This window comes from Blennius ocellaris, assembly GCF_963422515.1.
Source record: "Blennius ocellaris genome assembly, chromosome: 21".
Taxonomy (NCBI): domain Eukaryota; kingdom Metazoa; phylum Chordata; class Actinopteri; order Blenniiformes; family Blenniidae; genus Blennius; species Blennius ocellaris.
The window spans coordinates 12,811,581-12,826,037 of record NC_137670.1 but is presented as its reverse complement, the minus strand read 5'-3'; the positions used below and the strand labels follow the sequence as shown (position 1 = coordinate 12,826,037).

General features: G+C 42.4%; 1 protein-coding gene across 1 annotated transcript in view; it reads left to right on the top strand.

Moving 5' to 3' along the window:
• Nucleotides 1-655: 655 nt before the first annotated feature.
• Nucleotides 656-14,457, top strand: part of capn15 (calpain 15) — a gene marked incomplete at its 5' end in the record, with an annotated part of 40,303 nt that continues 26,501 nt past the window's right edge. Inside the window, one exon of the mRNA XM_080517234.1 lies at nucleotides 656-834. Coding sequence (XP_080373360.1) covers nucleotides 656-834 — 179 coding nt within the window. The remainder of the gene's footprint in view (nucleotides 835-14,457) is intronic.

Below are 14,457 nucleotides of genomic sequence, written 5' to 3'. Positions count from 1 at the left end.
TGGGTTTCCGCACTCGACGTTTGCGTTTTGCTGAGCGCGTGCGAAAGGGAGAGGAACCAGGCATGAGACTGCATAGGCTGGGGAGATGTGTCAGAGGGAAGTTGCACGGACTCACGAGTGACACTTCCGGAGACCTGGTGCAGAGTGTTACCAGCTTGAAATTGACAAGAGAGAGTATTACAGACGTTTGTTCTGGGGAAATTATATTTTCCCCATCTCGACGACCAACCGCTCCACTGGAATCGGCGCTCCATGCCTAAAATTACTGTTTGAATTGAGAACTTCCTGCACACACTATATATCCAACCCTCGTTGGCATATTTGGCCACATGCAAGTTCTACTCGTTTGAGCGCCATTATCTGTGATTTTCTGTTGGTCTGTGTTTTGTTTTGTTTTTTTCCTGTTCGCCTCCAGACAATTTCTACTTCAAAACGCAAGTTCTTTACTTGAAGGTTACAGTGAAGAAAAACTCATGATAAGGTTTGTTGCCGCAGTCCAAACAGCTTCGTTGCTCTGAAAACAGGATGTCTTATTGTGACTGACTGTGCAACAGTGGATTCCTTGTCAGCGTTTGTGCTCGAGGGAAACGCAAGAAAACAAACTGTTCTCCTCGTCGGAGAGAATTCGGAGACTGATTTTCCGACCGGCGTGGCGATGGGGAGCTCAGCCTCATCCCTCACTGCTGAGACCGAGTCGGACCATGGCTTTCGCAGCACCCCCTACCCATCGTCGCCCCCTGTGGGCTGGCTTAGGAACAGCCACAGCAGCCCGGTGTGGGGTACCACCTTTATCACCCGGCAGCAGCAGCACCCTCTGCCTCACCGAGAGCGCAGGTAAGAGCCAGCGCTGCCTGACCCGCTGGGTGCCAACACACGTTCACGGCTGAGTGAACTAACCCTGGCCTGGCCTGGCCCGGCCCGGCTCCGGAGTGTAGTGTTACGCACGAGTGCTGTCATTTAGTGGTGCGACCCGTAAGCACACAAGCAAGGCGTCGTTTTTGTCTCGTGCCGACGCCGTTTCTCGATATTGTTTTGTTGCAGAAATTCACTACCTCTCCTGCCACAATCCTTTTGAAATGCTGACCGGGGGGATTCAGTAACCTCGCAGCTACAGATCAACTCCACTGTTTCATCAAAGATTATCTAATCAAAGCCTGCATTTTTGGTGTTTTTCTATGATGCACCCAAAATCTGGCTAAGCCGGATTTGTAAATCAAAATCCCACCTCCTCATAGCTCGACTCTCCCGCGTGTGTGCTACAATTTAGACAGCGGTGAGTGGTTTGCCTGGACGGATAGATCGTTCTGACCTCTGTGAGCCCAATAAAAAGCAGCCCAAGGGTAATTAGAATATAGGTTTTTCTGTCTCCCTTGGTATTCGGCTTTTGTGAAATCTTAATAACACATCTGAGTTCTCCATAATGGTGGTTACATGTGCATACACTCATTAGCCAATTCAGTAGGTGCATTCGCACAATTAATTAAATTGCCAAGTACAAAGACGCATTTTAAATTCTTAATTATTCATTCGACGATATACTCATTTTGGAGGGTGTACTTTTTTAAGCGAGACTGACTTTTGGCCGCTCCTGTTGTGTATTGTCTACCAATAGATTTTACATGAGCACTGAATCAGAAGAAGCCTGGTTATTATGAGAATGACCATGTGTTCATGTTAAAGTCCCACTTATGATCACGACCAACGTTGACCTTTTCTTTCGCGTCGTCTACAATATTCATCGCATTTATTGTCGTCGATCAGATTCGATTGTTCGTGGTGTATTGAGTGAGGAGATCTGTAATCCAGTCAGCAGTGACCTCCTTTTTACCCCCAAAATATTTCTCACTGTGGTGAGAAGCTTGTCTGTGCCTTCATTATGTACACATCCAAATCTGTAACATTGTTTCGAGTTTTCTCAGCATAACATCTATTCTAACGGCTTTTCGAACCACAAACTTTAATATTGCACTGGTAGAAGCCACGCAATTGACGGCCGTTTATGTTCAGTAGCCCAAACTATTTATGGAGGAGCAGTGCTATCCACATTGACTGTGTTTCTCATTATTGACAGCGTGAAAAAAAGCACATATTCCCTTCTGCTGGAAAGACTGCGCCGCAATAATCTCGTGTTCCAATCGTTGCCGTCTGAATCGCTGTCGACATAGTGAAAGGCTGTAGTTTGTAAGAAGCTTTGAATGTGCAGCTCATCCAGCAGTTTTCACCGACTTTCTTTCAAAAGATGATCTTCTCAGCCACCCTCACTGAAACTTGCTTAGAAGCGTTTACAGTTTTCCGTCAGGTTTTTTTTTTTTTTTGCTTTTGTTTTTTTTTTTGAGGGGGGTCGTGTCTCCAGGAACGAAAACAGGCAGTTGATATCGACCGCCTGTAGTGTATTGAAGTTGTTGCTGAGTCACTCCGGGCATCATGGTCTGGTTGTTAGTTATTGATTTTCAGAGAGCCCGATCACATTTCCCCACAATGGATGTCATTATTTATTCAACATCAGTCTCCAGTTGGGCTTTCATCTTTTCTTGAATCCTGCCCGCCACTCTCAATGCCTTCCTCGCAGTTACTCCACATTTAACAGTCAAAGCTGTCATGGCTTCCACTGACTGCTTCTTCCTCTAAGACTTCTCTTGTAGACAGGATGGGTTTTTAGCTCATCTTTGAGCACAGTTCCATCAACCAGAGCTCTTAATTCATGAATGAGACTCAAGCATACTCACGTTTGATAATCAATGTCTCCCAGTGTGTTTCTTCATCTCTTTGCCTCTATATAATCAAGCTCCACCCTCAGTCAGCTGAGCACACAAATCCAGACATATGAGACTGTGTGTTTCTGTCGACTGCTGCAAAGTAAAGATGGACACACTTACATTTTGCAACAATAGATGTTTTAGAAAGGCTGCACAGCAGCACTTGGACTATGCCCTCTCATCTACCCCCACTGACCAACTCTTCCCCATTTACTTCACACTTCTAGCATCTCTCTCTCTCTCTCTCGCTCTCTCTCTCTCTCTCTCTCACACACACACTGTTGTATGATACAAACAATGTTAGGCGAGCTTTGCAGAGCATGAGATATATAAGCAACAGCATACGGTTCACTATCTTGTCGTCTTATGAAACATTATCTTTCTTTTGCTTTTTGTTTCTCTTACCTTTGTCTTTTTTTTTTTTTTTTTGGTTAAAGAGTGCATGAACAATCTTGTCCTTGGGTAATTTCAGTTTGTTTTCAGCTGGCAGCGACCCATTGACTTTGGGAACGGTTTGTGTTCACTGAATCTGTTCCTTGCCTATGAAGGTTCACTTGTCACAACAATCCTCTCCTTAGACCAAAACCTGCCATTGAAGAGCAGCTATTTGTATGGAAACACGTACTGGAGATAGGGGCACCTTTATTAAGCAAAATTAGCTGATAACGATAAGATCTTTTTTTTTTTTTTTTTAATTACCGGTAAAATGAAAAACCTTGAGAGACTGAAAGAAATAAGTAAGGTTGCTTGAATTAAGCAAATGCACATGCCATCATCTTGATGTATGTCTATATATCTTACAGCTATGTTTAAGTAGATTTTTCTTGCAACAATATTTGGATTTAATCCTTTTTTTTTCAACATGAAAAAAAATCCTTCCAATGACTGTTATGTTGTCATAACTACTTAGCAGACGTTTATCCTGGAATACCGAGATCACAACAGCCATACCCGCCTCCCTCGTAGCAAGGGTCCTGTCAATAATCAGCAGAATAATATTAACAGAAGAATTGAGTATTGAACCAGCAACCCTCCAAAAGAAAGACGAATTGCTCCAGTCGTAATGTTGCTGGGTTTGATGGGGACAATCTTCTTATTTTCTTGGAAAAACACTGAACCCCAAGTGGCACACAAAATACACAGAAGCTGTTGTGTGATGGTTTGCCTTACGGACGATTGTGACTCGTCATGTCAAGTGCATTGAGACTGTTGGAGGTGTAAAAATATACAATTTATTAAAAAAAGTCCATTCCCCAGTTCTCGTTCAATGAAAAACTTGAAGATTTTTCGTTACAACTTTGAAAAAACGGCTTTGTTCATGTCAGTCATGATCTAACGTGTAAATGATCCCAGTTCGTACTGATTTCATGCATTAACCCTTACAGAACCAGTAGTGAAATCTTGTTATAACACCTTATTAGGATAATTAGGCTGCAAAACCCTTGAAGCTTGAATCTGTCTTGTTTAAACAAAAGCAAGCATGATTTCAGATATCTCATGAGCTACAGTTTCAAACCTTTTCAATCTCAGTATTCTCTCAGTTTTTTATTCACGGCAGCGAACTGCAGTTTCATAACAATAATACTTAACTTTGTTTTTTTTCCTTTTCTTTTCACAAACAAAACGTGTTCTGCCGCACTTGGCCTTGGGCATCCTCCTGTGTCGGCTCTCTCAGGAGTCGATCCCAGTGTCTCCACTGGCCCAGCATGATGAATGATGGCGTTTATCACAGCTCCATTCCACTGGCTCTTCTCCCTTTAATTGGATTAAAACGGGTCCACTTGGGCTCAACAAGCATGGTCACTGGCTGCGTTTATGTCTGAATTACTCCCTCGCCGTTGCCTGTCTGATGAAGACAGGGCCGCGTCAGGACAGTCCACAAGCCTTCCGAATAGATTTGGCTTGCAGGCTTTGTCTCGCAGCGCAGCTTTTCTTTGGAGAACAGTGCAATGATGCAGCAAAAAAAAAAAAAAAAAAGGTCTGTTGGCACTGCAAACTGACATGATTCCAGAATTCCCCTCTCTTGTTGCTATGGAAATCTGTAGCATATGTTCAGTAACCTAATTCCATTGGGCCATAGATAAGACCCCACATGGCAACCTGGCAGTCTCATACACCGAAAGAAAGCCGTGTTGGCAGATTACACTACTGGAGAAAAACCATCTCAGCTTGTTAATGCTTAGCGATGTCAGATAGATGCCGAGAATAATGGCGGCGAGTGGTTTTTACTGGTCTGCCGTCAAGGGTTTATATTAAGCTGTGTCCCAATTCAGAGGCTGCATCCTGTGGAGGATGTACCCGACAATCGCATGGCCTTTGAAGGCTGTGAAAACCAGGAAAGATGTTCCAAAAAAAACGAGACACTTCAGTCTACAGAGGATTTTTGCCTTTTCTGTTTGATCATAAAGTCCAGGTTGTCAATTTGGTCTGACAGGTTGTAAGAAATATTGATTTGTTCAATTTAGGTTTTACATGATTATTATTAGCTGGTCGATTAAGAACTTCACTTATCATAAGAATGCACAATTATTTGCTCTTGATTCCAGCTGCTATTGGCACACAAGTATATTGTGAAGTCTTTGGGAAATAAAGCAAGAATAATTTATCTGTGTTTGAGGGTTGTTGTTTTTTTTTGTTTTTTTTTTACAAAGATCTGGCTCCTTTGTGATTAAAACAACCCTTCCACCAAATAGAATTTGTGTGGCGCTTGACATGTGACTTAAGACTAATACAGAATGTGAATATGACTGTAGGTTACTGCACAATATCACTCTCAACTGAAACATAAGCAACAACCGCCACACCGTACTTGTACTCCTGTAAAAAAGAATACCAAGGTTTTCCTGTTATGCAAGGCAAATGTATTTATGGAGCACCTTTCAGACACAAGGCAATTGACATCATCATTCCTCAAATACCTTTTAAAGTTTGATAATAATTATGTATTAACCTACTTTTCCTGTTGGTTGTCGGGAGCTGAACTCATGGCAACAGTAAAGAGTGAGCCAGTGCTTCTTGTGCCAGTGCTTGAGTATACTACAGTTTGAAAAAAAAGCATACTGGCAAATTGAAGGCTTGTCATCTTTCTAAACAAGCGTAGTTCGACAGAATGTTCTTATAGAGAATTAGAACAAGATGGCATGGAAACGGTGTCGGAAAATAAATCACATATGAATCACTATTGGAGCAATGCACAACCAGGTTCAAGGAGAGATGTTTGTATGTTCATTTCCACTAAACAAGTGTTGCTGATGGTTTGTCGCTCCGTTCAGGCCATGGCTCTGGAGCCACATGTGGCAGACCTCTGTGATAGGTACCCCTCCCCCCCAAAAAATAAAAGCACAACACGGCAGTATTCAAAGGATCTTTTGAAATGCGACAACCAAGTGGCACTGCTGCGACACCATTGGTGAGCCTTTTGAGGATGCAGCCGCTGAATTAGGACACACAGCAGCTTCGGCATCATGGCAACAACAAGGAAAACTCCACACTGTGCTGTCTGTCGGGAGACGTCCCTCTTTGGCTGAAAGCAGTGCTGCGTCAGCAGAGCTGCTGCCCTCGAGGTTCTGGTGCCCGCTCGAACTTCAGATTAGCACAGTGCTGTGCACCCGGCCATCTCTTCCCTTTCCTCCCCTCTGCTTCAGGAGCTTCCTGCCAGCTTCCCGCTTGCTCTGGCTTCGCTCTGCACTACTGATGTCGGCCGAAACCCGGTCAGACAGTTTCCTCTGTTTAAAGATTCAAATGTCTGAGGCTGTCTCCACCACTGACAGACTGTCCCGTCAAAAATGAGCAGAGGTTGTAAAATATTCACAGAGGGCACAAGCTCGAGGTCAGAAGCTGTTGACATTGTTTCTGTTCAGTATTTGCGTTTTCAGAAGATCCGGTCGTTTATCTAGTAGCAATGATTCATAGATCATAACTTTATAATGATAGCTATGGCTTATGAGGCCGTGCGCAAATGTCATCATGTAAAAACCACAGGATTGAATTTTATGTAAGCAGTTGATCTTATGCACAATATCACTCAGTGTAATTGTTGTGAACATTTACACAACATAATCCGTGTTTTTACGCAATCAAAATGTCCTGTTTTCTTAACAGCAAATTAAAAAAAAAATTTTTTTAAGCTGCTCAAAGTGTACAACCCCAGTAGTGCTTATTGGAGGAATCTCTCAGCCTAGGGGTGCACTTTCACGTTAACTATTGCATGAGAAGAGTTTTGCAACACCAGCAAGTCTATTAATTTACTGCTGTTTTATTACAAACTTCCCAATTATCTTCTCCCAAGGTTTCACTGTTGCAAACCCTTGTATCACGTCACCAAAGCTTTGGTTTGTAAGGAGAAGCACCTCGTCTCTCACTAAAGGCTGGACCCTTGATACTCAACGCAGATAAGAAGTAATCAGCCGCATGGCTCCACAGTGTTTGTAGTAACGAGCAAATTCTGAAACCCTTACATTTGAATAAGGCCGCGTTTACGCGACGAAGATTATGAGTGTATCCGCAAAACCTTTAATTTTGCGGATTTTTTAAGTTTTTAATCCGGCTCCCAAGTTGGAAAGTTTCTTTCACGGCCGCTAATCCCTCCTGCAGAGACTGCTGGATGCTACAGAGCCTGTTACTGCGCCTGCGCAACTCTCCCCCTCCCTTCTCCTTCCATCCCTTGTAAAAAAAAACATGGCCGCCCCGCAGTAGTATTATTCACGGTCAGTATTCTAGTTTTATCGTCCATATCAATAGTTTTATAGTTGAGACTCACCCCTGATAGCATCCGATGCATCATCACTCCATACGGATGTCGGGTGCTCTCAATTTTCTTTACGTTTATAGCGTATTCTTCTCTGCACACATGTCTGTGTGGTTTCATTACTCACTACATCGTTGCAAGCACAAAAAGAAAAAAAAAATTCATAATTGAAGTGAGAAACAAAGGCATTTTTTTCTGTAATACCGTCACAGACATAGCGTGCATCACTGAAGGGGTAAAATAAGTTCCCGGTTGGGCTTCTCAAGTGTGTAAAAGTGCTGATCTAATCCCCTTCACTGGAGATTTGTGCGTTCACATACAGAGCGCTTCAAAAATGATCATACTTTTTTACAGTTTCCAAGACCATATTAACTGCTGATAAGGCCACTTTATTAACGAAGAGCTCCGTGCTGTTAAACGCGTATTACTATTCGATTGGTATGACATTCCCGTCTGCAGTCGTAGTTGTAAGAAACAAAGGAGACTGGGTCAAAGCAGTGCATAGGAATGTACGAAATGCTGCAGGCCTTTTAAGTTCAGTGGTGAAACTGGTAACAGGACATGAAAGTGAATTAAGAAAGGAGGGTCTACTCTGCAAGAAGAGTTGAGTTATATTAATATGCAAATTAAGTATTTGTTTCTTTTTTGCAATTGAAAATACGTTCATAAAAAATATATACCTGATGTGGCGCTTCTGCGCGTTGGCTGCCGAACGCCCTGAGAATTGTGTCTTCTGGCTGTCCAGGTTTCGTTAGTGCTGTATCTCTGATTACAGTGGAGGAATTTCACCCTGTTGTGGAACACGCAGCCCCCTCCTACAGGTGAACAGGTTGGGTTGTAATATTCACAGATCAATGTTAGTGTGACCATGTTATTTTCTATCCATCCCTCTTCTATATTGCCTTATGCAACTCAGGGCCTTGAGGGGCTGCAACTGATCCAAGCTGGCTATGGGTGGAAGACGGGGTACATCCTGGAAAGGTTACCAGTCGAGAAAGAAACAGGCAGTCACACACACTCACATACTTTAGTCTCACCAGTTAACCTCAAATTAGCGCTGGACGATTTGGCCTAAAAGAAAATCTATGATTTTTTTTCTCAATGCACTTAAAAATTACTGTAGACATCAGATGTATTGTCAAACATGCAACTTTATTGCTGTGATTGTCCTCAGAGCTAAAGTGTATATAGACAACCCCAAAATAACAAGTAAACGATTCGCCATCATTCAACAAATTCAAGCTTTAACCCAGGTTTAAGCAAAAGTGCAGCAGCAACTACCCACAAGGAATGGTAGAACGCAATGTGAAAAAAATGCTGAAACTCGAATTTGCATTAAAAAAAAATTTCTTTAGCTATTAAATCGATTTTTTTGCCCAGCCCTACGTCAAATGCATGTTTTTGGGTTTGGGAGGAAACTGGAGTGCCCAAAGGAACCACCTTCACTCTCTCACTCTCTCTCTCTCTCTCACACACACACACACACACACACACACACACACACACACACACACACACACACACACACACACACACACACACAGACACACACACAGAGGGAGAACATGCTAACTCCACCCAGAAGGGTCATCAAGCCCAAACCCAGACTCAAACCGGCGACATTCTCACAATGAGGTGAGAGTGCGAGCAACTGCACCACTGTGCATGTCTTCAAGTATTCTCATTAAAACAAAATTCCTGGAATACCGTGAAGGAATCTCTTGAGAAGAACATACATATCTACTCTGACTCCGTAAGCTGCTCAGGTTTTGTCGATAGGACCTCACCTTTGTCCCATTTTTGTAAATATCTTCAAAGGGGTGACAGTTGCGTTACTTTATTGCATTATTTAAATTCAATTGAAGTTATTTCACTCAAGCGAACTCTAATCAACTCTGTTGACATTTCAATAAAGTACTAGATCTTGAATTTATACTCCATTGAAGCCATAACCTTCCACTATAACCTTTTACTATTGGGTTTCTTTCTATTCAGTCGACTGCGGAGAAGTCCATACGGTAGCTACAATTGCAATTCTCCCTGTCAGAGAGATGAGTAAGGCTTACTGACAGGCCTGACCCAGCATGGTATAGATTGATGCATTATTAACAAGGAACACACACGCAAACACACACCCTCAGCTGGAGCAAGTTCATGTGAGCACATCCAGAAAGTGAGCTGTTTAGGAAAGCTTAAAGAAGATGTTTTTACTTGTACAAATCTGCACCTTTTTGTTGTTGCTTAGCCTGCAGCTCTTTCATATGTGGCTTTCAGCGGTATGAGCCACACACTCCCAATCGTAATGAGTACAAGAGTTACCGATGGAGTTTCGGTTCACTCCCAGGTCTGTTTTCATACTTGAAAGATGATTCAGTGTGCCGCTGTCAGATATGCGTAACATGTTTGTGTACACTTGATTATTGTTACTAGTTGGTGGGCTCACGGGCGACAGAAATATTGAGTAAACACTTTGTTGAGATCAAGAGTCCGCGGGTAGTTACTCGTGTTTATCCTGCAGACTTTGAGGGACCTTGTGTTTTGCAACTTTTCTAAAGCACAGCTAGTCGCAAGATAAACTGTCAGGGAGATTGTGTGTGACACTCGCTGTACACTGACAGGCCATCTGTCATATAAAATCTCTGAAGAGCTGACGAACCCCTTTTCATATTTTCACTCCTTTGAATGTCACAATTCATTCATTAGACAGCGAGATGGATGTTTGAATTGCTAATGGAAAAATGTAAAGTTTGACATTTTGTCATGATTTGATAATTCACCAGAATTGAGGCCAGAAATGTTTTCTCAGTGATGAACATCCGATGCAATATTATATGATCATGCGCAAAGTGTTGATCTCAACTTGATTCAGTTTGTTTCATATAATGGTTCCTGCGATAAGCATAACATCAAGTTAGATCATGTGATTTAAAGATTATGTATAGACATTATACAAAAATATTATCCAATATTGCACAAGGTTAAACATTACTCATTTAATAATGCGGATTATAAAATACCTCAAGCATTTTTCCAATCAGAATTTTTTACTCGTTCATCAATCTTTTCCATACATTTTACTGTGAATTCAGACGAGGATGCAAGTGCTGGAGTCCATTCCAGCTGACACAGGGCAGGGTTCATTTAACTAAACAGAACTGTAGGGCAGACTTTGAAATCGCGTCCAACAAAAGTATCTTAATCAAAATAAATTAATTTATCAACAATCAGCCACCACTCGCGCATTAATAGCGTTCACCTTTGTGTGAATGTTCACCATTGGTTCAAGCAGAACAGTTGTAGCCCTACTGACCGTGAAAGGTAGCACAGGTTCCCTTCAGGCTCCAGGCTCAATGCCAACCTTGGAAAGGGAGTGCTAATGGCTCTCGCACAACGGCCAAATGTCTCACAGTGAGGTAGGGAGAAACTGGCGCCATAGAGCTCAGTTGATCCCTCACTACAGTTTAGTATAAGCAGTTTATGTTGAATGAATTGAGGTGGACAGCTATAGTTGGCCCACACACTTTCATCAGTGCTATTAAAGTATTTTTTTAAACCCTGACTGACCCATCATATGTCCAGTTTAGTACATTCTGTACCTCTCAAATGTGCCTGTTGTATTTCCCGTTTTCTCCAAAGCCCAGAGGCCTCCTCATAGACATTTAAGTTGTGCAGGTGAATTAACTTTTTCCCTCTGATATTGCAAGGGGTTTTTTTTCTACTGTTTTTAGACTGTACTCTTTTAGGTGGAGTCTGCTAAAAGTGTATGATTGTGTGATACCTTGTGCCTTGTTGAAAAATAGACCAGGGGCAATTGATGCTCTTCCTGTTGAATGAGAGTCTTCGAGCAAAAGCTGGTAGTTTAAAAAGCAGCAGATTCTATTGAGCACCTGAAGGCAAAAAGACAGGGTTTCAGGGGTGAGGTGTCTCTTGTACTCTCTCTCTCTCTCTCTCTCTCTCTCTCTCTCTCTCTCTCTCTCTCTCTCTCTCCCTCCACTGGATGTTACTGGCTATCCGCCCAGGTCTGCGACACTGAGGAACTGAGGAGCTGAAGTGGGCACTTTTAGACCAGCTCCACTGAACACAAGGCCAAGGACAAAAGGGGTGTGCATGTGTCGAGGTGTGTGTATGTATGGTTTTGTGCACACCCCTGTATGTGTGTGTGGTACACGCACACAGAAAAGACTCTTTTATGTTGGGTCGAGGAATCACATGGTGTTGTGGCTCATCCTTTAGTGCAGATGTGTACCGTTTATGCAAAATTGTGTGTACGTTTGCACTCATGAAGCAGTTTTCTGTGCCCTCTTAATTTAGAGAGGCAATTGTGACTTTAGTCATTCATCATGCGTTGCTGACATTTGATAGGTGTATTGCCTGTACAGCCCATAATAAGATAATTACGCTCGATGTTAAAAGATTTCTTGAGGCTGTTCGCTTTATTAAAATGCTCCTACATTTGCTGCAGACAGGGACATAATGAATTTGTAAAGCCCGTGCTCCAGTGAGAACCAGATCAAGTGGTTTGACAAAGTCTCCATGTGGTCGATACCATGACTTTGCACTTGTACTGGAGATTAAAATATATATATATATATAACTGCTTGACAGTTATAAAAAATGGCCACCGGGGAGAACCTGTCATCAAACAGGAGCTGTTGACACTTGTTGTTCTAGTTGTCATTGCTGTTTGCGACCTCTCAGATAAGCAGGCCTTTAGAGAGCTAAAACCTAGTGTGAACATGTCAAAGGTAGCATAAGGCCGCTACTTGATTCTACAGCATTCAGCTGAGCTGCTGAGCACGGAGGAAGAGCATTGTAGTCCCAGGTCATAACAAAGAAAGTAATCTATTTAAATCACTTGAATACTGAGGAAATAAATGCCTGTATTTGCCCAAATTTGTGTCATTGAGGTCACAGCCAGGTTCGAATGTTTAGAAATGTCCCCATCTAAATTAAGGAATAAATAATGAGGAAAAGTCAACAGTGCCAATAGTATGAGAGGATGCCAATAAGGGAAGTGGGTTTAGAACCGTTCACTAAATTCATGTTATTCCACTGACTTTTATTATCTTTGATGAGAGTTCTTGTTTTGTTTCATTTTTGACAGAATTACATAAACACACCAAGTTAAGTGAAATAAATAGGCTTGATTTTGGAAAGGAAAGAGCTTGTTCGAGTGACAAATATGTTTGTGTGTATTACACATTTTTTGCCTATAATGATACAGAACAGTTAGTAACCTTTTCTTCTATGGTTTCAGGCTGTTGACCTAAGAATCAAGTTCATATATCCCACTGGTGTTTTAATTGATTAACTCAATTAACTTAATCAGACAAAGTATCGAGAAGGAGGATTTCTTCTAGGTTTAATCTCACACAAAACAAAGATATTGATGATAAACTCTTATTATGCTTGCGATTGAATGAAAGATTTGATACTGGAATGTGGAATGTTGTAATGGATCAAAGAAAAGTGTAACATAGCGCAAAGCTTCCGATTCTCAACTTTTATGTATGTTTATAGAAACGGTTTTCTTTCTTGTTCCTCTTATTATCATTGGAAGGCCGAGTTTTCCTCCTCACTCTGTGGGGCCCTGCTTTATGCTGACTTCAGCTGAGGAGAATGAATGCAGTGCTAATGGCTCCTGACATAAAGCACTGGGACTTCTGCTTCTATACTTTTGTTGCCCCAGGGCAGAGGACACACACAGACTGCACAAATGTAGGAAGACAATAAAACAAGCAGATATAGCAGTGTAGCCGAGGATAAATATAGTCACATGGGCACACAACCCAGCAGCGAGGACCCACACCCTCGACAACAAAAGAGGCACACTCGTGCAACTCCCTGCTGTCATTTTCCTCTTTAGAGATGACGAGTGGAAAGGACAGCATGCTGGTGGCGAGAGGTTGTCTGTAAGAGGTTCCCCTGGGTTCTGAGGATTCGCCTGATTTGAAAGGGTTTAATGGAGTTGAACTAAGGGCAGTTAGCTGGCCAGGATGCATGGTGCCGCAGAGGGGAAGGGCAGGACCTGGACTCTCAAACCAAGAGTCGCTGTATACTTCAGTGGCTGTAAATTGTCACATGGACCGTGAGATTGTTTTTCCTGCATGCTCTAATGTGAAAACAACAAAGGATTATCAGAATATGTTTTTTCAGAGAAAACAGTCTGTTTCCTGTGGGAGTATATACATTTGACAAGAACCTTCCGTGTAAAAGGCTTTGTCAAAGCAGTCTTCAATGTCAGCACAGTCCTCCTACCAAGAAATTAAAGAGGACGATTATTGAGACCAGATCTGTGCGCTCTAGTCACTTCATTGGAAACATGCCTGCTTCTGAGATCATTGCAAGACACACTGCAGCCTCCTACCTCTTAGCACCTTGCTCTGCACCACACTAAAGTTCCCACATTGCCTTCTCTGTGTTGGTGTTCACACATGAGCGGCCTGAGTGACAGTGACATTTATGGGCTTGTCCGTACAGCAACCATGTCAGTCCCTCTGGGCTGTGCCTCTCCAAACCCCCGCTGTGCAGTAGGAAGTGCCCAACTGTGCGGCTTTCCACACGAAAAGCCCTAATATAACCACCATCGATAAGTCAGATTGACTAAAGTGCAGGCACACACAATGATTTGAACATACAAGTCAATCCACAGTAACAGGCTGCTTTAGGTCTTTATGTGCAGGGAGGGGAAAATCAGAGAAGCTTAAAAAGATTGATGGGATTTTGTTCTGCTGTGTTTACACTGTTCCCTCAGAGTGCTGTTAAAGGTGTTGATATTAACAGCGTTTAAATCACCTTAAAACCAAGAGCGCAAATGATTTACCGCTAAAACGTGCCAAAGTCGCAAGTTTTGCCAGCACGAATGCACCCGTCCGTTCGTAATTCATTTGGAAATTAATTTAGGCATGGGAGTGACATGCCCCTAAGTTGCTCCCATCTTCCCTGCATTAGCAT